Source organism: Hibiscus syriacus, unplaced genomic scaffold, assembly GCF_006381635.1.
Source record: "Hibiscus syriacus cultivar Baekdansim isolate YM2019G1 unplaced genomic scaffold, ASM638163v2 tig00113719_pilon, whole genome shotgun sequence".
In the NCBI taxonomy this organism is placed as follows: Eukaryota; Viridiplantae; Streptophyta; class Magnoliopsida; order Malvales; family Malvaceae; genus Hibiscus; species Hibiscus syriacus.
The window spans coordinates 705,652-729,893 of NW_024063467.1; the positions used below are offsets into that span (position 1 = coordinate 705,652).

Sequence of the window (24,242 nt, forward strand, 5' to 3'; positions counted from 1 at the left end):
ATTTGCCAAAATGACCAACAAATTCGCAACGCGAATTCCAATTCCGCAACCCAGTTTCCAATTTCGCAACACGAATATGTAAATCGCATTGCGATTTTCCAAATTCGCGTTGCGATTTTCCAAATTCGCAACGTGATAGTCAAATTCTCAATGCGAAAGTCAAATTCGCAACGCGATAATCAAATTTGCAACGCGGATTTAATTTCGCAACAGGTTTTAGTTTCGCAACACAAATGTTTTGGGTATATAACAACGCAGCAGCAACAACTCATAACCTAAATCCCTAAATCACAACTCATTTCATCTCTATCTATCACTCTCTCCGGCGACATCCGTTCCTATATCCAACGACATCCTTTCCCATCTCTATTTTTTTACATAATTTTATTTCTATATAATTATTCAATGATTTCTCTCCCAAATTATCAACTATCAACTTAATAAATGTATATTTTTCTCTAAGTTAGTGATGATATCTAGTTTATAGCTCGCTTGTTTAGTAAATTAATTTACAATTTTTAGAATGAAATCATCTAATGTTGATCATGTTTGGATAGATTTGTGTTTTGGAGGGTCATGGGAGAATGTTCATGGTGTTTTACAATATGTGCCTTTACCCATGAATCTTCAACTAAAACTGTCATTAAAAAGTTAACTTATGAAACTTTAATGTTACGTGTTGTAAATAAATTGAATTTAGAGCCTCTAAGTGAATTTAGATTATCTTATATGAGAAAAAGTAAAGTTTATTTGTTAACCGACAATGAAGATGTTGAACGATTCATTGCTTACATTAGTGTTTTGCAAGAAGATGATGTTACATTATATGATGTTGAACCTAGAAGTAGTGAAGTTGGGTCAGTAGCAGGTAGTAATCAACTAAGTTCTTCAACCCAAAAATTTAATGGTTCCACCACAATTTCATCACCAACCAAATTTTGTTTCACCACATTTTCAATACCAAACACAATATCAAACACAATCTCAAAACCCACAACATTTTCCTAATCCAAATCTCAATCAACTTTCAGCACCAAATTCCGGTTTTCGTATTGACCAGTTAGACGATTATGAGCCAACAGAAAAAATTGTGAGTACTAGTCAGTATTCGAAATTTGATCTTGGTCAATACCCGGACTTTGATCTTGGTCAATACTCGGATTTTGATGATGTGATGGAAGAAGAAACAGACCCTGCATGTAATGATTTTGATATTGGTCAAAATCTGAATTTTGATGATGAAACAGCCGCTGCCGAGGAAGATGTTGTTGATGATAATGAGGAGGAAGTTATGACTATGAATGAACATGTTGAACATCCATTATGTAATTCATATAACCCTGAAGAAGAAGAAGAAGAAGTCCCCGAATAAAGGAAAAAGAAGAAAATTCCACGGGGGAGTATAACTGGAATATACCAGAATTACTTCAGATACCAGAAGAAGAGCTGGTAAAGATATCAGTTGATTGTTACATAAAAGTTATTCGTATCAAGAAAGATGATTGTTTTGATACAAAGGAAGACTTGAAGATAGCTTTGTATACGAAATGTGTGGAAGATGACTATCAACTAAGAGTTAACAAATCAAGCAAAGATCGTTTCGAAACAAGGTGTATGATTGACAAAACCTGTACGTGGCGTATGATTGCTAAGAGGATAAAAGATTGCGAAATGTTTCAAGTTAGGACTTTGACTTTTATTGATAAACATACACGTTCAAGAACCCAAGTTTTTCCTCACCATAGACAGGCAAACAAAAAGGTGTTGGGTGGTTTTCTGGCTGAGTTAATGTTTTTGAATGGAAGGGTATATCGGGGACATGAAATTATGACTGACATGAATGCTCGGTTCAAGATTAGTATCTCATATTCTCAAGCTTGGAGAGCCAAATGTTATGCCTTGGAATTATTGAGGGGGTCGCCAGAAGCATCGTTTGCCCAACTGCCGGCTTATTGTCACAATTTTAAAGCTGAAAAATGATGGGTCGGTAACTCATATCAAAACAGATAGAGATGGACGCTTTGAGTTGATGTTTATCGCCATTGGTACTGCGGTTAGTAAATAATTATAATTTTGTTGACTCATTTTTGTTAGTTGCATGCATTTCACATTTAAATGATTATATTTCTTGTGTATATGATTTTGTAGATTCGTTCGTTTATTACTTGCATGCGCCTAGTTATTATAGTTGATGGAGCACATTTGAAAGGTCGATACCTTGGAGTAAACTTATTAGCAGTAGTCATGGATGCTAACAATGGGATACTGCCAATAGCTTACGGGGTTGGCAAATCTGAAATCTCTTATTCATGGACATGGTTTATGGGGCATCTTAGGGATTACATAGGTCCTATTAACAATCTGACAATCATATCCGATAGGGCAAACTCAATTGACAACGCTGTTAGAAGGTGTTTCCCAGATGCTTTTCATGGACTTTGTGGTGTTCATTTGTATAGAAATCTAAAATCAAGGTCTGCTAGTATAAAAAATCACAAATGGACATACTGGAAGGCTGTAAAAGTTTATCGGGAAGTGGATTTTAATAAGCATATAAATTTTTTAAGACGTGTAGAAGATGTCGGGTTTGAAAGATGGTCAAGAGTACATCAACTTGGAGCAAGATATGGTTTCATGACGTCTAATAGTGCAGAATCAATCAACGCTCTAAGTCGTCATTCCCGGAAATTACCCATTACTATGTTAATGGAGTTTTTTCGAGCCTATTCAACAGTGGTACTACAAGAAAAGAAACCATGCATGTATTATTTCTTTAAATTCGTAACTTATCATATATTTTACTAAGTATAATTTATTTAAATTTACAGGAACATTGGAACGTCGTGTTACACCATGGACTGAAAAAAAGATAACGAAACGTGTTGTGAAGTTAACGTCCTGGAGAGTTGAACCATGTTCAAACACTTTGTTTGAAGTATTGGATAATAATTTAAATGGGTTTGTCTATCTAAATGCAAAGACGTGTAGTTGTAAGAAATGACAAACATCTGGTTATCCGTGTGGCCATGTTATAAAAGTTGCTCTTCATCTAAACCAAGATGATTCAAGCGCATACGCTATGGATTGCTACACTACAGAAGTATATCGACAGACATATGTCGAGATTGTCTACCCATGTCCACATCCTTCTGAGTGGGACATACCAGATGACTTACAAACAGTTTTGCCACCAGTCATGGACAGCAAGCTACCTGGCCGACTAAAAAATCACGATCGTATACCGTCTAAGGGTGAAGAAAAGAGGATATCGACATGTAGTCGGTGCAAGGAGAGTCGTCATACAAGGTTGACTTGTGGATCACCAGGGCCATCACAATCATCTTTTCCTCTACCAAAAAATGGATCCTCGTCAAAATCCAAAGCTCATATGGTGCCAAGCAAAAGGAAATCAAAATCGCAATCAAAATCAAAATCCCAATCACAACCGACTTCACCTTTTGGGACTTATTAACTTAGGTGATTTTAAAATGCAAACGTTGTATTATGTGTATTTTATGTGTGAATGCATACATTTTCAGTTAGACATTCATTAGTAACTTGAGTTTGAACATTGATATGATCTGTTCAGTTGTTATCATGTTGGGATTTTCTCTTATGTTTGATTGCTTGGATAGTTGTTCTCTTGCTTCTTCAAGTGTCCTTAGCTTGTATTTATAGATTGTAATGTGTTTGATGTTGTATATACCTTGATGTTGTATGTTGCGATCAACGCGAAAATCAAATTCGTAACGCGAAATAAGCGTAGCGAATTTGACTATCGCGTAGCGAATTTGACTTTCGCGTTGCGAATTTGACTATCGCAACGCTTATTTCGCGTTGTAAATTTACCTTTCGCGTTGCGAATTTACCTTCAATAGGTTTTTTTTACCTTCAACATAATTCAGATTGAAAATTAAACAACAAATCAATTAAACATTGTTGTGGGTAAATTATTTGAACATTGTTATGGGTACATTATTTGGAAAAATAATGTTTCGGACTTCGTTAGAAATAACCCTTTTTCATCAGATTAATTTTGTTTTTGTGGGTACATTATTTGAACATTGTTATGTATAAATTTGTTGTGTATGTATGTTTTGGTTTGATTATATTGTATGTATATTTTCATACAGATGAGATGGGTTGTGTATAACAAAACAATCTATCTCTTCCATATGAGTACTTTATTCTAACCATGTGACAAGTGTGACAACCCCATCAACTCACAACTCAACTTTGAACTCAATCAATATTGTCTTTTAACTTGATGGTTCATAAAGCATGTTACTTGAACAATATGAATCAATTATGCAATTTCCATGTTCAATTTAACACTGCATTTCAAATTCATTTCATATGTAATTGGAGTTTGAATTTAAATTTCAATTTGAGTTTGAATTTCAATATAAATTTCGGCTTCACTATAAATATTAGCCCAAGCCAATATGCATGTTATCATTTATTATTCCTAATTTCCATTGTTTTTTTTTCAACTTTAAACGCGAGGGAAATCTCGACCATCGTATTTTTTGGTCAACTTTAAAGCGTCAGAAACGTTTCGGGCGTATGATCTGGGTGGTATACGAGAAATGCAACAAATGGCAACTAAAAATCCCGATAATTGAGGGCTACAACTTGTAAAATAATAAAGTCTGAAATGCTTCTGAGTACCACCCAAATCATAAGTCTGAAATACTTCCGATGCTCATCAAAATCCAAAGCTCATATGATGCCAAGCAAAAGGAAATCAAAATCCAAATCTCATATGGTGCCAAGCAAAAGGAAATCAAAATCTACAACTTGAGTTTGAACATTGATATGATCTGTTCAGTTGTTATCATGTTGGGATTTTCTCTTGTTTGATTTTTTGGATAGTTGTTCTCTTGCTTCTTCAAGTGTCCTTAGCTTGTATTTATAGCTTGGAATGTGTTTGATTTTGTATATACATTTATGTTGTATGTTGCGATCAATGCGAAAGTCAAATTCGCAAACCAAAAATCACGTTGCGAATTTGATTATCGCAACGCTTATTTTGCGTTGTGAATTTGACTTTTGCGTTACGAATTTGTATCTTCAACGGGTCTTTTTTGCCTTCAAACATAATGCAGATTGAATTTTTTAGAAACAACAAATCAACTTTTACAAATCAATTAAACAAGCAAAAAAATAATTATTATTTACAAATCAAATTAAACAAATCAACTTTTACAAATTAATTAATCAAAAAATAAATCTTATTTCCTCATCAATTTTAACAAATCAACTTTCAATGTAAAATTCAATTGTTTACAAAGAAAAAAAATGTACCCCAGACTGTTGTTTATGCACAAATACATTTCACACAACTCACTTCAGGATTAACCTGCAGAAACCAAACATTTGCTCAAACAACACTTTTTACACATCTAAAACCAACAAACATCAAATTACTGAATTCTAGGTACTTAACCAAATATTTTCAAACCAATTAAATAGTACTGAATTCAAACTTACCAATTGTTTATGTACAACTTTCAGCACGCGGATGCAGGTAGGCAGCGTCTCGTATATATCGATCTGGCCATTTAATGTCGAAACCACAAGCCTACTGCAACTCTATCTCTATCTGTGGGAGGTATATATTGTAACATCCTCCATGTCGGGTTAGTGATTAATTTGCAAAGTTTCAACATTTGGTAATTTAAGTATAATGATGGAAGAGTTTAATGATCTATTTGGGTTATTGGGTGTAGGATTGAATCATAAAGAAGGAGAATTAAGAGGGCAAAAGAGTAATTGAGTAAAGGAAATAATTAAATATTCCTTAGGGTGAGATTATAAATCACGTGGGCATTTGAGATAAGCCTTCCAGACTTTTCTCTTCTTCTCTTCCTTCTCCAACCGCGTGAAGCTTGCAAGTAAAGGTGAGAATCTAAACTTTGGTAGTTTCTTTGATTTTTAAGATTTGAAATGAAAGTTTGGATGTTATATAAGCTAAAGGAAAGCTTATATGACATTAAAACTGCAAGATAAGTGTTTTAGAGATAGATTTGGAAAATGAGTTTTTAGATGAAATTTTGATATGGATGAGTTTTTGATGTTTGAATAAGATTTTTGACTTGTCAATAAGCTAATTAAGAAGTATGAAGTAATAGAATTGAAATTAGAACAAGTTGAAATTGGAGTAAGATTCTTCAATTCTATATGGATGAGTAGTTTTCTTAGTTTTAGAGGTATTGAATGGATAATCATTAGTTTAAGTAAGTGTATGAGAGCTAAGAGTATTAAAGGGAGTGAAATATGTATGTTTGAGCTGAAATGAGATGATTTACGGGCTCAAATTAGGATTTCTGGGTTAGGGGAATCGGTACCCATTCAAGGGGAACCGATACCCCCTCAACGAATATGGATTTCCAGAATGCTAGAGGGGAATCGATACCCCCAAGGGGGAACCGATACCCCCTCAACGAATATGAATTCCAGAATGCTAGTGGGGAATCGATACCCCCAGGGGGGAACCGATTCCCCCATGAGAAAAAAAAAAGAAAGAAAAGAAAGAAAGACTAAGCTATAAATTCCTTAAATTAGTAAGCTATTAAAGCTTAATTTCAAGACATAGACATCTGATGATCATCTTAAAAATTATGTTTATGTAGATACCGAGCCTACTCGAGTTCGGGAACAATCTACAAGTAGAATCGATCGAGGAAAAGGCAAAGAAGTATAGGTGAGTGCATATGCATAGCATGATTATAGAAATATACTCCATTCTAGACTTGTGATAAGTCTAGATTTCATATCTTGGTACATGAGCATAGTCGGTATTATGAGACATGACATGAATTCATATAAAATGCATTATATGACATGACTATGTGGGAAAAGTTATGAGCTATGTGAAAAGGTAAGAATTTACATGTCTACGCGATATAGACTACTTGAAATGTAAAAGCCCATGTTATGTAGATGAGAACTATAGGTATAGTTGGCATGCCAAGGGTAGAGGGTATACTCGGTTCTTTAGGACATATGTATATCCTTTGGAACCTGTGTGAAGTCTTGAAAGACACATACTTGATCCATAGTATATGTATATGATTCTTAAGGAATTCTATGTGGTCCTTATGGACATCATTATATGGCACTACGGTGCAATTCTACGGGCACTTCGGTGCAATTCTACGGGGCACTTCGGTGCATTTATACGAGCTGTGGTGACAGCATAGTGCACAACCTCACATTACTCAAATACCTTAGGTTCTCAATATGCTATCATGGGCCAATAAACTTATTAATACAGATTCATGAATGTTACAGTCATACGCTTACAGGTATGAATATTGATGAAGTATACTACATTGATTAAGTACATGTTTGCATCTCATCTCATATGATCTTGATATGTTCATTACATTACATTGCCTTGTTATTATTATTGCCTCACTAAGTCGATGACTTAGCGTGTGAGTGTTTCACACGTAGGATCTGAGGAATTAGACGAGACAGGTGAAGCAGCTTGACAGTATTACTCCTGCAACCATCAGATCAGAAGCAACTCAATCAGTAGGTCATTTTGTTATGTAAATCGCAGTTGGCATGTAATTAAAGGGTTAAGTTGTGTATGCTCTGAATATTTTGGTAAACTTATATTACAGTATGTATATTATTGTATTTTCTTAATATAAGATCAAATATTTTACTATTATTTATTAAGAGTTGTGTTTTAAAGTCAATGTAGTATCTCTGACTCATATCCGGGTCGGGTATGGGTTGGGGGTGTTACATATATTGTATACTTCCTGTCGTCAAACGTTCCAAGCACAAGCACACGAGAGGACCACAATCCCCTCTGGCTCCATACGTTTGTTGTGGCGCAGTCTCGTCTCTGATCATTGTAATTTTGAACTTCTTTGGCTTCTTGTTTCCATATTTTGTCCAATAATCAATCGCATTCAAGTATTTAGCCAAATGATCGCTCCATATCTTTGTAATAATATCTCTCAAATCAGACAATGGTATGTAATTCAACATACTGTCATATACCACTGTCTTTAAGGATGGGAGCTGAAGCTCGACGAGAAGCCAATGCTGATGTTCTAAAACAGGGATAAACATCTGCAATCATAAATAATTGAGCACATCAAATAAAATTTATGAAAACCTTTAAAATATTCAAAAAATAAATACTAACCTTATCGACCTCCCACCACGCAGGATAAAGTTTAGCTTTTCCATTAGCCAACTTATATGAAGCATCTCTCTGATCCTTCAAGTTAGCTGCGTGAAAAGACGTCGGCGTAATAGTCAATCGAATACCTCTTTTCTTCAATTTCCTTATTATTAGAAGACGTGACACCCATGCATCAATATGTTGTTTTATAAAAAAAATAAATATATTAGTGAATTTATTAATAATTTAAAAAAAATTAATCAAAATGCAATATAAGAATAATATAATACTTGCCCTCTTCGAGGTAGCCATTATCTTCAACCCCTAATAAAATACCCCACCAAGACCGATCAAGAAACAAATGAATAGCATCGTCGATTTGGCATAGGTTAGAATAACACCCCTTGCTCCGCTCATGTAGATAAAAATCAACTACAGTCTTAGCCCAAAAGGTATTATCCGTAATTGTGTCCGGTAGCATTTCCATCTCCTGTTGAGGAATGATATTGGCCGGTAACTCATACGAAAGCCAACACGCATCCATCAATCGGCACAAGAGGTGGTTTATCAATATGTCGACATATGACGCCAAATGAATCGGGCTCTTGAACGGTGGGCGGGACCACTTGAACGATGACATGGGCCTCTTGAACGGTGGGAGGGGATTCTTCGATGATGATAGGGGCCTCTTGAACGATAGGATGTGCCTATTGAATGTTGATAGGTGCATCGTGCTTATTCTTACGGAGTCTTGGTACTAGTGGGGTGAACAGAGACGTAATGGCACGTGCACGACGTCTGATGCGTGAACCCCGTTGTACAAGAAAAACCCGACGTAAAACATCTACCTTAACGGGCCGCTGAAAATAAATTAATATATAAATCAGTAAATAAATAAATAAATAATGCCGAAAAAAAGTTATTTGCATTTTTAGTATAGTATTAAATAAATTTATCTCATTGCGTAGAGTATTAACCTCATTCTGCAACAATGAAACAATCTCGCGTAGAGCGACAACCTCATCACGTAATGTAGATACCTCACCGCGTAGCGCACCATTATCATCGCGTAAAAAATCCACCTCACCATGTAAAGATTGAACCTCATCACGCCATGCACCATTATCTTCACGTAAAGTACCGACCTCATGACGCAAAGCACCGACCTCATCACGTAATTCCCCTAACTCATCCCGTGGAGGTGGAGAACAGAGAGATGGAGATAGGCGGAGTCTTTTCGTCGATCGCCTATCATGAGGTGATGGTGGAGAAGAGGCTCGATGATGTGATGGAATAGGTGATGGTGGAGGTGGAGAAGAGGCTCGACCAGGTGATGGCTCCGGGTGTCGAGCTATAGAATCAGCCCGATGGGGTGATGGCTCTCGAAGTGGGGAGTGCTCATCATCCGTCCCATCAAAAAACTGCTTACTAGCTTGCCACCAATCAGTGGCAAGCTCAGCATCTGAGGGTGTCAGCCTCTGTAATGGGTAGTTGGTCTCCTAACAATATAAAAGCTCAAACAAAGTTAAACGTGTGTACTAGTAATAACTTGTTTATATATGGTAGTATTTGTGTGTTAACTTACATCATTAATCGTCGTATATGGGAGTAAGTCTTCCCAATCCAACATGCGGATCCTCTTCCAGGTAATAGCCCTAAGAATATCATTTGATCTTTTTATCGCATATGTTTGCATGCTGGGGAAAGCCTCAAATATCCAAATCTACAAACAATATAATACACAAACATTAGTAATTGTTAAATAATTAATTATAATTTTGGAAATATTATATAGAAATTCTTACCTTAAAGGCCCAAGTAAAGCCTGTCAAAGTGTATTTAGAACCATCGCCCCGTAAACTTTTTCGGTCCTCGAAGGCAGACGACGACTTCTTCCAGGTAGCTTTCCATATATATGAACCCCACGGAAACAGGTTCCATGCATTTAGGTCATATACCAATAATATTAGGTCTTTAGAGATTGGTTGTCTGCCCTCTTTGCCTAAAAAGCCGGCATGCAAAAGTAGTAAATGGCATACTCGGACAACATCAAGGTCATCCATCCGAGTAAAACCATCTTTATCAAATAATCTCTTCAAGTTATCGACATGTATACTCGGCTTCGACTTTACCAGCTCAGGAAAAACCCAATATAACCATGATGGGCGGGCGATATGACTAGTGTACCGACCTACATCATCGTGTCCGAAGCGTAGACCAGTGATTAAGCAAAACTCCTCCCGCCCAAAACAAGTATACGCAGGTGCCGGAGGAAAATGAAACCATATCTCTTCATCACCACGTTGTACCCCCTCGGGTAGATCGTTAGTCATGGTCTGAAGAAACAAAATGTGTCAACATAGCATCTCCACCCGGATGTTGTACTTTCAGCCATGGCCCGAAGCAAATATCCTCAAACAATTTTCTTTGTAGAGGTGTAACCGTCGACGCAATTTTAGTGGCTATGCTTAATTTATTCCTTAAGGTCAATTGAGCCGAAAAAAATTTCTACAAAAATAATAAACATATCAAGTTAGATATACCAAAAACTAAAAATTATACACTACAAACAGACATGATATTAAACAGTGAAAACAAAGCCAAATATGTTTCAAACTAGCACGGTATTCACCCAAGTCATTATTCCATCATAGTTCACAAAATGCATCAGATAACATTCCAGAAGTAAGCACTTATATAAACATTTAAAAGGACAACATATAGGTTTAGTGCAGGTTCAATGACAACATAAAGAGTAGTAGTTTATTCTTGAAACTTAAATTAGCAACACTGTGAAGTTAGTATTCCTCTTTTTTTTTGGTTGAAGTAATGCAATTCATTCAAGTTTCAATTTGCAAAATAAAAAAAGTTTCTGAAACTTAAATTCGTAACGCGAAAATTAAAATCGCAACGCGATTTTAGTTTCGCATTGCGATTTTCATTTTCACGTTGCGAATTTGGTGTTGCGATTTAGGGTTTCTTTAACAAAAAGACAAAACAAAAACAAATATTAACTTCACAGGGTTAAAGACTAAACAATTTAGCAGTATTGGCAGCAACCGAATGAATTTAGCAATCTCAGTGAAATGGTTAATCTAATAATAATACAAAAATTTTAAAATAAAAATAAGAGATTAAAGAAACTAACCCTCGGTGGTTGATTTTCCGTTTCTGACCGTGAATGGTTGTGAGGGTTGATCTGAGAGATGGAGATAGACAGATTTCGTCGGAGATGGGGACGGATGTCGCCGTAGAGAGTGAGAGATGGAGATGGGACTGAGTTGTGCTTTAGGGTTTTAGGTTAGAGATGATTTACGATAATACTGTTTACATTTTGTGTTGCGAAATTAATATTGTGTTTCGCGTAAAAACATTTGACTTTCGCGTTGCGAATTTGACTATCGCGTTACGAATTTGACTTTCGCGTTGCGAAATTGGAAATTGAGTTGCGAAATTGGAATTCGCATTGCGAATTTATTGGTCATTTTGGCAAATCCAAAGAAAGTTGTTTAAATTCGTATATTATAAGGCATTTTTGGTCACTGAGGTTATTTTATCTAAAAAGTATTAGTTGTAACACCCTACGAGAAATCGTTAATTCTATACTATGAATGGGAGGGGATAATATCTCAAATAAATTAAGTTTGGTTTACAGAATGTAAGATTATCGGCGGAAATAGGATTACAGATGAGAATAAGATTACTGGAAATGTTATATTTTGTGTTTGGTTCGTTTAGTAAGAATGTAATATTACAATATTTGGTTAAAGGAATAAAAGATTATTGGAATATGTATTTTACCAAATTGTCCTTATTATATATTTGTTTTTTAACAAGTTGAATTCTTCTATAATATTACTATAATTAATTTATATATTTTCTTTAAAAATTTTAAATTCATAAAATTTATATAATTTTTTACAAAATTGAAAAGATAAATAGGTTTAATGAAATGGTAAAATTTTATTTAACCCCTGAACTACATATAAAATTCTAATTATGCATTTTTTTGTAAATCTAAAATAGTTTAAGGATAAATTTGTAATTTAACTTTCGTATAATTTTTTTTATTTAAAGACAGAAGAATGATATTTTTGAAGAAAAAAAATTAAGGACATTTTAGTCCAAAACATCGGGAATGTAACAATACCTAAAGGAAGATGGGTAATCACATTCCCAATAATATACCTAAAAAATACCATTGTTGGGAATAATTTATTATCGAGGGCTGGGAATGTTTGCCAACCAAACGAGGGAATGACATTCCATTCCCCCGGTAATGTGAGATACTCTGAACCAAACGCCAGTAAAGTACACAAATTATAGGTTGTTTTTTGAGTCCCTCGACTATTAGAAGTTATAAAATGATCCCCTAATTATAAGATATTACTTTGTTGAGTCATTGATTATTAAAAGTTACAAAATTGTCACTCGACTATTCATTATGTTATGAATTCATCTTTTTTCGTTAAAAAATTGAAAGTAGTTTGAGCTGAATTTTAATATGTTGTTTGAGATATGATAAAATATTATCCTAAAATTTTAAAAGACTATCATATCTTAGACAATAGATTAACGTTCAACTTAGAATGTCATTAATTTTTAACAAAAAAAGACGAGTCTAAAACATAATGAATAGTCGAGTGACCATTTTGTAACTTTTGATAGTTGTAGGAATCAACAAAGCAATATGAGGAACATTTTGTAAATTTTAATAGTTGAGGGACTCAACAAAGTAGTGTCCTATAGTTGGGGACCATTTGTATACTTTACCCATAAATTAATTTGTTTGCTATAAAATTTCTTACATAAGCAATGAGTTTGTCTTATTAACATTTTAAAAATTTTAATGAAGTAAATTATTAAATTAAATTATTGTTATTTTTTCACTAATAGTGAAATTTTCAATTCCATAATAAAAAATAGAAAAATGTCATATCTTATTTATTTACCTCAATCATATATTAAATCTCGTTGTGAAGTTAACGTATTCTAGTTTATAATTTATTTGATAAAATTTATTTACTTAAATTAATTTTAAAAGCATGTGAAAGCTAAAATTCAAATTCATTTCAATTTAAAATTCAAATTTAATTTCTTTCAATTTGACGTTGAAAAAATGTTAAAGGGTGAGCGAAAACATTTTTTTCATTTTTTTCGAAAAATATTTTTTTTTCATTTTTATGTGTTTAATAGTTGTAATTGGTTTTTACGGAAAATATTTTTCAGTGTTTGGTGGTTGTAATCGATTTTCCCAATGTAGTTCGTTTTCTTAATTCCTTTGTATTTTCTGTAAATTGTTTTATCATAGATTTTCCGTAAAACATTTTCATAACTTTTCACTTTAGAGTATAAACACTCAAAAAATTATTATTTTATACATTTAATTTTAAATTAATATTTTAATATCATTTTAATAAAAATATTAATTTTTAAATATTTAGTATACATATAATATAACTTAAACAATATTAATAGAATATTAATATATACTCAGTTATATTATAATAATATATGATATTAATTTTTTAAATAAGTTATTAATATTTATCTATTATTTTCATAATATAATATTATTAAGTTATTAATAATAAGTAATAATAATTTATATATTTAACATTAATATAATAATTTAGTATTATGTTAATAAAATACTAATAATTAAAATTAAGGGTGTTCAAATGGTTAATTCAACAACTTATCAAATTGAATTGCCATTAACCATATATGCCAAACTTTTTTTCTTTAATCGTTAATCGAATCAATTCTTTTTTGAAATTATTAACCAAACCAAACTTTATTCATTTTATGTAAATCATTTTCTATAAAATTAATTATAGTGTATCAAACAATTAGTGAAAATGAATTACACATTATAAAAACACCGTAAAGTTTCCGAAACTATTTTCTAAAAAAATATAATTCATTTTACGTAGAACAATTTTAGGTAATTTCTTTTATGTAAAACAATTTACCGATAATCTATTTTACGAAAATTATTTTTCAGAAAACCAATTACATATATTATATTTACTCATTCCTCTCCTTTACTTATATAGTATTGTTCATAAGTCATAACCCTTCAATTATTTATAAAAAAATATAAAATTTAATTTGTTAAATAATCAATCAAATTTTTAATAATTAATAAAATTAAAATAAAATTAATAATTTAAATTTATTTAATCATATAAAAATAGTATTATACATAATTTATTTTAGTTTTAAAAGCATGGCAGGGATTCGACCTTTATCATCAATTCTTATATTATGTTTACATTATAGATTTAATTTTTATTGTTCAATTTAATCATCTAAATCTCATTATCTTAAAAAATTGATTAAATTAGAAGTACATGATTAAATCATCTAAGTCATAGACTTAGCGTGTGAGTGTTTCACACATAGGTTCTGGAAAGCAAGAAGAGAAGTTTAGAGGAGCAAGACAGGTCGGCATTTTTCCTTACAAAGTTTCAGATCAGAAAATAAATTATTTAAATGTGTTTGGTTAATCTGAACATAGTTGGCATGTACTAATTGATTGAGCTGAATATGCTCTGATCGATTTTGGTTATTTTGGTCAATTATGTAAATAAACAGTTCTTATTTTAATGAAAGTTTTAAATTTTCTTTGAATTTTGTCAAGAGTTAAAGTTTGAAAAGTCAATGTGACACCCCAGACTCGTATTCGGGTCGGATATGGGTTGAGGGTATTACATGGGTAAACTACGCCAGTGGTCATTGATATTTAGGTAAGTTTTTCGTTTCACCTAATGTTTCAAAAGTTACAAATAGGTCACTAACGTATCGTTTGTGATAAAAATTGTCACTGGCCGTAAACAGCGTTAAGAGGCGTGACGAAAATTACAGCTGGACCGTTATCTGCTGACGTGGATCGTTGACCGCCATTTTAACTGGCTCTTCTTCTCCTTCAACCCATTCTCCAGCTTCTTTTTCTTCACTTTTCTTCTTCTTTCTTTCTCTTCACTTTTATTCACTTTCCTTCTTCTCCTCTTATCACACACATGATGTAATTCCCATTGTTGAGTGGAGACATCCCCGGGTATTACTGCTCGTGAGATACGCTTGTTGTCGATAGAACAACGCATTTTCCACTTTCAATCTTTTATTTAGATTTAAAAAATTAATAAAAAGAATGAACTCTTCCATAAGCTCATTCTGAAAGAATGGAAATTGTTCTAGAAGAGAGACACTAGCAGGGCTGTCCCGACAAAATGATAATGATTTCTCCAAATGTGAGACAATGTCAATCATATTAGGCCTCTCTTTTCTTTCCAAATTCACACATTGCATATTTGTATAGGCCATCAGCTCCACTGCCTCAGCCTCGTGAATCTTCGGCACCCCAACTCTTCGATCTACCACTGTCGGAAGATCCCCTGCCGATAACCTCGGGATTGCATACTCAACCACTCTTATTGGCTCAGTCTCATCTTCTTCATTTCTAAAAACAACTTTTCTTCCTGTCAAGAGCTCTAACAATACCACCCCAAAACTGCATCCGATAGTATGTTCGACGACTTAATGTCTTGATGAATTATAGGTGACATTGCATAGTTATGGATGTATTCAATCCTCTTGTTTGCATCTAGTGAAATTTGATCCTCATTTTCCATGAATTTAAAACGTTATCACACTTCTCAATGTTGTCTTTGTTATGCAGATGATCATAAAGTGATCCATTGCTCATAAGCCAAATAACCCCACCAAGTGCTTGTGGTGAAGACGTGATAACAATGCTAATTCTGATTCAAAAGCGATTTCTTTCTCTTGGAAATTCTTTTTCTTTGTTGAAGGCTCCCCTATTTTAATGGAGACTTCGCGCCCGTCAGGAAGTTTGCCTTTGTAAACAACCCTGAAACTTCCAGCACCAATCTTGTTTTCCATCAACAAGCTCTGAGAGCGTAAAATGATGGGTTTTGTCTACACGTTTGATGATGATGAACCACTTCTTTACGTCCTAATCTTCGTGAGCTGTTGTTTCTGATGGAAAATGATCTTACTGGTGGGGCAATGGTGTCATTATTGTCCACAACGATCGTAATTATATTGGCATCTGTAACCGTGGGTTGCACGAAGTTATGTGCCTTGCGAAGCAAGAACCCACACATTCCGACCCATAAGCAGTAAAAATAGCCCTGCAAAAGCTCCGATTGATCCAACTATAAAAAAAGCCAAGGAAAGCTTGCTAATGCTCTTCCTTGGTGGTAAAAATGGCTTCATTTTTCGTGACGAAAATTGTGGTAGCAATGGGGTCAATGACAGTGCAAGTGGGAGCTCAGCCTCACATTGCTTACAAATGTTCACTGAATCGTAACACAATGCCTCAGAATTCAGATACGTGAAGAAAAGTGAAGAGAAGAAAGAAGAAAGTGAAGAAAAGATGGGATGGGTTGAAGAATAAGAAGAGCCAGTCAAAATGGCGGTCAACGATCCACGTAAGCAGAAAACGATCCAGCTGTATTTTCGTCACGCCTCTTAACGGCTGTTAACGGTCAGTGACCATTTTGTCACAAACGATAATGTTAGTGACCTATTTGTAACTTTGAAACATTAGTGGTGAAAACAAAAACTTACCCAAACATCAGTGACCATTGGCGTAGTTTACCCTAAAAAATTTAATGAAGTAAATTATTAAATTAAATTAAATTATTATTATTTTTTAACAATAGTGAAATTTTCAATTCCTAATAAAAAATAGAAAAATGACATATCTTTTTATTTACCTCATCATATTTAAATCTCGTTGTGAAGTTAACGTATTCTAGTTTCTAATTTATTTGATAAAATTATTTACTTAAATTAATTTTAAAAGCATGTGAAAGCTAAAATTCAAATTCATTTCAATTTCAATTTAAAATTCAAATTTAATTTCTTCAATTTGACGTTGAAAAAATGTTAAAGGTGAGCGAAAACATTTTTTTTTCATTTTTTTCGATTTTTTTTATTTTTCTGTGTTTAATAGTTGTAATTGGTTTTTACGGAAAATATTTTTCAGTGTTTGGTGGTTGTAATCGATTTTCCCAATGTAGTTCGTTTTCCTAATTCCTTTGTATTTTGTAAATTGTTTTAATATTATTTCCGTAAAACATTTTCATAACTTTTCACTTAGAGTATAAACACTCAAAAAAAATATTATTTATACATTTAATTTTAAATTAATATTTAATATCATTTTAATAAAAATATTAATTTTTAAATATTTAGTACATATAATATAACTTTAAACAATATTAATAGAATATTAATATACTCAGTTATATTATAATAATATATGATATTAATTTTTTAAATAAGTTATTAATATTTATCTATTATTTTCATAATATAATATTATTAAGTTATTAATAATAAGTAATAATAATTTATATTTAACATTAATATAATAATTTAGTATTATGTTAATAAAATATAAATAATTAAAATTAAGGGTGTTCAAATGGTTAATTCAACAACTTATCAAATTGAATTGCCATTAACCATATATACCAAACTTTTTTTCTTTAATAGTTAATCGAATCGATTCTTTTTTGAAAATATTAACCAAACCAAACTTTATTCATTTTATGTAAATCATTTTCTATAAAATTAATTATAGTGTATCAAACAATTAGTGAAAATGAATTACACAATATTATAAAAACACCGAAAATAGTTTCCGAAACTTTCCTAAAAAAATATAATTCATTTTACGTAGAAAAATTTAGGTAATTTCTTTTATGTAAAACAATTTTCCGATAATCTATTTTACGAAAATTATTTTTCAGAAAACCAATTACATGTATTATATTTACTCATTCCTCTCCTTTACTTATATTCATAAGTCATGACCTTTCTATTATTTATAAAAAAATATAAAATTTAATTTGTTAAATAATCAATCAAAATTTTAATAATTAATAAAATTAAAATAAAATTAATAATTTAAATTATTTAATCATATAAAAATAGTATTATACATAATTTATTTTAGTTTTAAAAGCATGGCAGGGATTCGACCTTTATCATCAATTCTTATATTATGTTTACATTATAGATTTAATTTTTATTGTTCAATTTAATCCTCTAAATCTCATAATCTTAAAAAATTGATTAAATTAGAAGTACATGATGAATCTTATGTATATAAAAAATTAGGTTAAAATGCATCAAAGCTCACTGTACTTTTAAAAGAATTAATGTAGCTTTCGTATTATTTTTCTCTTAATGTAGCCCCAACTCATAAAATAAGTTTAATGTAGCCCTTTAACCAACGGTTTTTGTCGTTGATCGATACGGTGCTCACATGGCAATTCACGGTGCTGACGTGACAATCCACGGTGATGATGTGGAAGTCCATATTAGTTGATAACGTGGTGGATAACATGACAGATAAGCTAAATTGATAACTCAAACATGGTAGATAGACGGCCAAATCAGTACCATGAATTGCCACATTAGAATTGTATCGTAACGTTAGTTAAAAGGTTACATTAAACTTTTTTTTTAGTTAGAAGGTCACATTAAAATAAAAATAATACGAGAAACAAAATAATTTTTTTTAAAATATAGGAAACTCTGATATTTCCCCCCTAAAGTAATAATATAATTAACATTTTATAAAACTAATCTTTATTATTTATTAATAATATGATCTTAAGTAGCCGGTTTCATCGCGGTCTTTTCCACACCACTTTTCTATTTTTTCAATCTTATAAAATGAACCCTTTCTTCAACGTGTCCCATTCAATGCTAGAAGATGAACCCTTCTTTAACGTGTCCCAATCAATCCCTAGTTTTTAAGCACCCAAAAGTTGTATTATGGTCAATAATAGCATGCCATGGATCACATATTAACGAACTTTTGCTCCTTCATTAAACCCAAATTGTAAAAGTACGATATAACTATTATTGTGATGTTGAAATTGAGATATTTTAGTTAATATAATAGATTTTTTAAGTGATTTCGGTAATTAAATAGAATATTATTTTATTTTAATATTATGAGTTCGAACAATTACGTCTGTAAGGTATACGTACGTTATCAATTATTAAAAAAATATGAACATGTATTATTTTATAATCAATCGTTAAGAGTGTTCTTCTTTGATATAAGTACGTTTGTAGGATGTGTGTAGGTTGTAAATGATTAAATTTGAGTTAATTTATGGTAGTTTTTTTGGGATTAGTTTAATCTTTCAACATTTATTCTGTTAGCATAGTTAATTCATAGATGTTTTCGTTAAAAACAGTAGTTTAATTAGATTTTACCGCATGACATTTTTGTTAAAAATTAGAAATAATAAAATTTTATGTAAAATAATAAAAAAATATAGGTTTTTTTTAATATACATATGTATATATGTATGTTAAAACTTTAATTATGCTTAAAATAAAAATTAAAAAATTAAAAATATATAAAAACATCAAAACGTTAAAGAAAAAGTTTAGTATTATTAAATTTTGGGTTTTTTAAGTATATTTTGTTCTCATTTCACGTGAGAAAATCTGGTTGAACCACAACATTTATTCTTTTTAATAGAAATCGTCCATAGATCAATGATGGCAATTTCGGTGCGGCGTCTTAGTATACGATTAAAATAAAACGTTATCGGTTTTGTTATTATTTTAAATATCAAAACGGTAAAAAATGATCGAAAACATCATTATTTTGACCGATTCTAAATATCTATATAGGTAAACTCGGTAAAAAAAATTCGGTCAAAAAAATGATGTTTTCGATAAAGCACTACCTAAAACAATATTTTTTGACCGGATTTTTTTACAGTGTTTACCTATATAGGTAATTATAATCGGTCAAAATAATTATGTTTTCGGTCATTTTTTACCGATTTTATTATTTAAAATAATAATAAAATCGATAACACTTTTTTTAAACCGTATATTAAAGCTTAAGCTTTTCATATAGATCAATGTGATGATGTAACTGGAAGTTGAAAGATCAGATTGATTTGAAAAAAATGACCAAAGTATTTTTTTTCTAAAATAGAGGGGGTTAAAGAAGTTATTAAACCTTAAAAATAGTAATATAATATTTAGGGATAGTAATTTCACCTGCATCCGACAGGTTCCGATCCAATCGGGTTGGATCTTTTGAAAAAAAATTCAAGTTCGGGTCAGGTCAGGTCAAATTTTTTAAGGGATGAAGTCGGGTTAGGTTCGAGTGGAGGGTGAAAAAACTCCGACCCGACCCAAGTATAATAATATAATTTCTTTAAAAAAATTATTATTATTTTAATTAAATCCTTACTTTATACCGGGTCAAGTCGGATTTATACTCTAAAATAATTTTAAGGGATTTTTGAGTTTTTTTGTATTTTAAGAGAAATTAGAGTTTTTTTTAAGTAAATATAATAACATTTTCTTAAAAAAATAAATTTCAAAATCATCAAATTGTGACACATGTTAGTTAACGAAATAAATTAATGTCGTTGACAGTCCGAACGACTAAAATGATAATTTTTACAACGTTAGACACTGAGATAAATAAAAAAATACTTATCTAAACCTAAATTTTGATAATCACAAAACTTAACCCCAAAAAAGTCCTATACTTGGGAGTCAAATAGGTTAATTTATATGCAGCAGTGTCCCCACTAGACCGAGTCAGCTGGAAGGTTTATAGAAATTTCCCCAGCCACAATCACTTTTCAAAAGAAGGATACCAAACGATAACGTTTTAGATCAAAGTACCTTCCACGAACCCGAAAGTCCTTGCAAAAAGAAGGCTAACACGTATCTGTATAACTTGACTTTCCTCTATAAATTCCACAAGCTTCACCATTTCCATCAAACCCAAAGCTTCTTACACTGCTTTCCTCTTCCAACAATTTCCCTCTCAGCTTCGATACACAAAAGCTCCATAATGAAGGTTAGATTCTACACTTCTTCTGTTGCTCTGCAAGTAAAACTACTTTTATATGCTGGCTTTTAGACTTTGATCTGAAATATTGACGGTGAGATGTTTTGTTTTTCTTTTCCGGCAGAAAGTTGTGCTGAAATTGGACTTTCACGACGAGAAATGCAGACAGAAAGCCATGAAGACGGCCTCCGGTATTTCGGGTATGGTATAATTAACAAACTTGCTTTTTTTTTAGTTCGAAAGCCAGATCTTGAAGAAGAAAGAACCTAACTTTAACTGTTTTTGCAGGGGTCGAATCGGTTTCCATGGACAAGGACCACAAACTGACGGTGACCGGAGACATTGATCCGGTGGCGGCGGTGAGGAAACTGAGGAAGCTATGTCACACCGAAATCGTTTCCGTCGGACCGGCGAAAGAGCCGGAGAAGAAGAAAGAAGAGCCGAAAAAGGATGAAAAGAAAGATGAGAAAGCACACATAAACCAACCGCCCTACCCGTATACCTTTGTATATTATCCGCCGGTACCGGATTCTTACACATACGGCAAATACGTGGGAGAAGATCCCGCCGGTTGTGTTATCTGCTAATTTTTTTGTTCCAATAGGTAATCAAATGATTTGAATTATCCACATGATAGATGTCTAATGAATAAGATACTGATGATTATAATATATATATATATATATATATTATAATGGATTAGTGCCTTTTTAGTTATTTTGTACACAACGGTAAGGCAATTTAGTTTGGAAATTTTGATGTATTTTTTTAAATTAAGCTTATTAAGTTTTTTTCCCTCTACATATGTTGTATTATTTTATTTTCCGAATTAATGAAAATTTTCAATTTTATATTTGATGCATACAATCATTGAATTAGTTTATATTATTCATTAATTTTATTGATGATAAGTTTATTTAAAAATAAAAATAGGTTTAATTATATAATAGTATCAATAAAAATATAAATATTAACACTTCAAATAATTATTATGATCCATGACATCAAACTGTTTTTTTTTATAAAAAAAGTATATATTATATGTTTTTAAATTATTTTTAAATAAGTCCCGAATAAAAATGAGTGTCTACACATATAAAAATAGTATTATACATAATTTATTTTAGTTTTAAAAGCATGCCAGGGATTCGACCTTACCAGTTACCATCCAGGGCAATGAAATTATCCTTGCGACTATATCTTTTAAAAGATCTTTTTCTATTGAAGAAATATGATAAAATTTTGTTAAGTCAAACTTTATATCAATTCTTATATTATGTTTACATTATAGATTTAATTTTTATTGTTAAATTTAATCCTCTAAATCTCATAATCTTAAAAAATTGATTAAATTAGAAGTTCATGATTAAATCTTATGTATAATATAAAAACTAGGTAAAAAGGCATAAGATGTTCATGTACTTTTAAAATTAATGTGACATTCGTATTATTTTTATTTTAATGTGGCCTTCTAACTCAAAAAATAAGTTTTATGTAACCATTTGACCAATATTTTTTGTCGTTGATCGATACGGTGCTCACATGGCAATTCATTGTACTGACGACAGTCCACAGTGTTGACATGGTAGTCTACATTAGTTGATAACGTGGTGGATAACATGGCAGATAAGCTAAATTGATAACTCAAACATGGTAGATAGACGGCCACGTCAGTACCATGAATTGTCACATCAGAACCATATCGGTTATCGATAAAAAAACATTGATCAAAGGGTTACATTAAACTTATTTTTTAAGTTAGAAGGTCACATTAAAATAAAAATAATACGATAATCATATTGATTTTTTGTGATACTTTTTAAGTTACAAGGCTCTTAACCTTGTGGTCGTGGGATTGAGTCCAACGGTGGGCAATTCATAGTTGCCGGAGGTCTTCTACGGAAGTTGCTCTCGACCTAGCGTTGGGGCAGCCTACTACCCTACCTCCCCTTATCCCATTACATATGGAAATATGGTCAACTAATTTTTTTTATTATTTATTAATAATATGATCTTAATCAGCCGGTTCCATCGCGGTGTTTTTCACACTACTTTATTTTTCAATCCTATAAAATGAACCCTTCTTCAACGTGTCTCTATCAATGCTAGAAAATGAACCCTTCTTTAACGTGCCCCAATCAATCCCTAGTTTTTAAGCTCCCAAAAGTTGTATTATGGTCAATAATAGCATGCCGTGGAGCACATCCTAACGAACTTTTGCTCCTTCATTAAACCCAAATTGTAAAAGTCCGATATAATTATTATTGTGATGTTGAAATTGAGATTTTGTTAAGTGATTTTGGTGATTAAAGAGAATATTATTTTATTTTAATATTATGAGTTTAAGTAATTATGTTTGTAGGATATGCGTACGTTATCAATTATTAAAAAAAAATATGAACATGCACTATTTTATAATCAATCGTTAAGAGTGTTCTTCTTTGATATAAGTATGTTTGTAGGATGTGTGTATGTTATAAATGATTAAATTTGAGTTAATTTATGGTAGTTTTTTTTTGGATTAGTTTAAATCTTTCAACTTTCATTCGGTTAGCATAGTTAATTCATAGATGTTTTTCGTTAAAAATAGTAGTTTAATTAGATTTTACCGCATGACATTTTTGTTAAAAATTAGAAATAATAAAATTTTATGTAAAATAAAAAAAAACTAGTTTTTTTAATATACATATGTATATATGTTAAAACTTTAATTATGCTTAAACTAAAAATTTTAAAAAAAATTAAAATATATAAAGACATCAAAACGTTAAAGAAAAAGTTTAATATTATTAGATTTTGGTTTTTTTAAGAATTTTTTTTCTCATTTCACGTGAAAGATCAGATTGATTAGAAAAAAATGACCAAAGTATTTTTTTTATAAAATGGAGGGGGTTAAAGAAGTTATTAAACCTTAAAAATAGTAATATAATATTTAAGGATAGTAATTTCACTCGCATCCGACGAGTTCCAATCCGATCACATTGGATCTTTTGAAAAAAATTCTAGTTCGGGTAAGGTCAAATTTTTTAAGGGATGAAGTCGGATTGGGTCGGGTGGAGGGTGAAAAACTCTGACCCGACCCAAGGATAATAATATAATTCTTTTAAAAAATTTATTATTATTTTAATTAAATCCTTAATTTATATCGGGTCAGGTTAGATTTATACTTTAGAAAATCAGGTTAAATCAAAATCGAGTGAAGAATATGTA

The 24,242-nt window shown here is 31.6% G+C and overlaps 1 protein-coding gene and 1 pseudogene across 1 annotated transcript; one reads left to right on the plus strand and one right to left on the minus strand.

The window, feature by feature from the left end:
- Positions 1-15,323: 15,323 nt before the first annotated feature.
- Positions 15,324-20,954, minus strand: LOC120186746 (annotated as a pseudogene).
- A 12-nt stretch (positions 20,955-20,966) lies between these two features.
- Positions 20,967-21,701, plus strand: LOC120186680 (heavy metal-associated isoprenylated plant protein 12-like). Its single transcript, XM_039190558.1, has 3 exons — positions 20,967-21,041; positions 21,157-21,232; positions 21,321-21,701. Exons 1-3 carry the CDS (start codon positions 21,036-21,038, stop codon positions 21,617-21,619), a joined length of 381 nt encoding a protein of 126 aa, XP_039046489.1. The 5' UTR covers positions 20,967-21,035; the 3' UTR covers positions 21,620-21,701.
- The last annotated feature ends 2,541 nt before the right edge of the window (positions 21,702-24,242 follow it).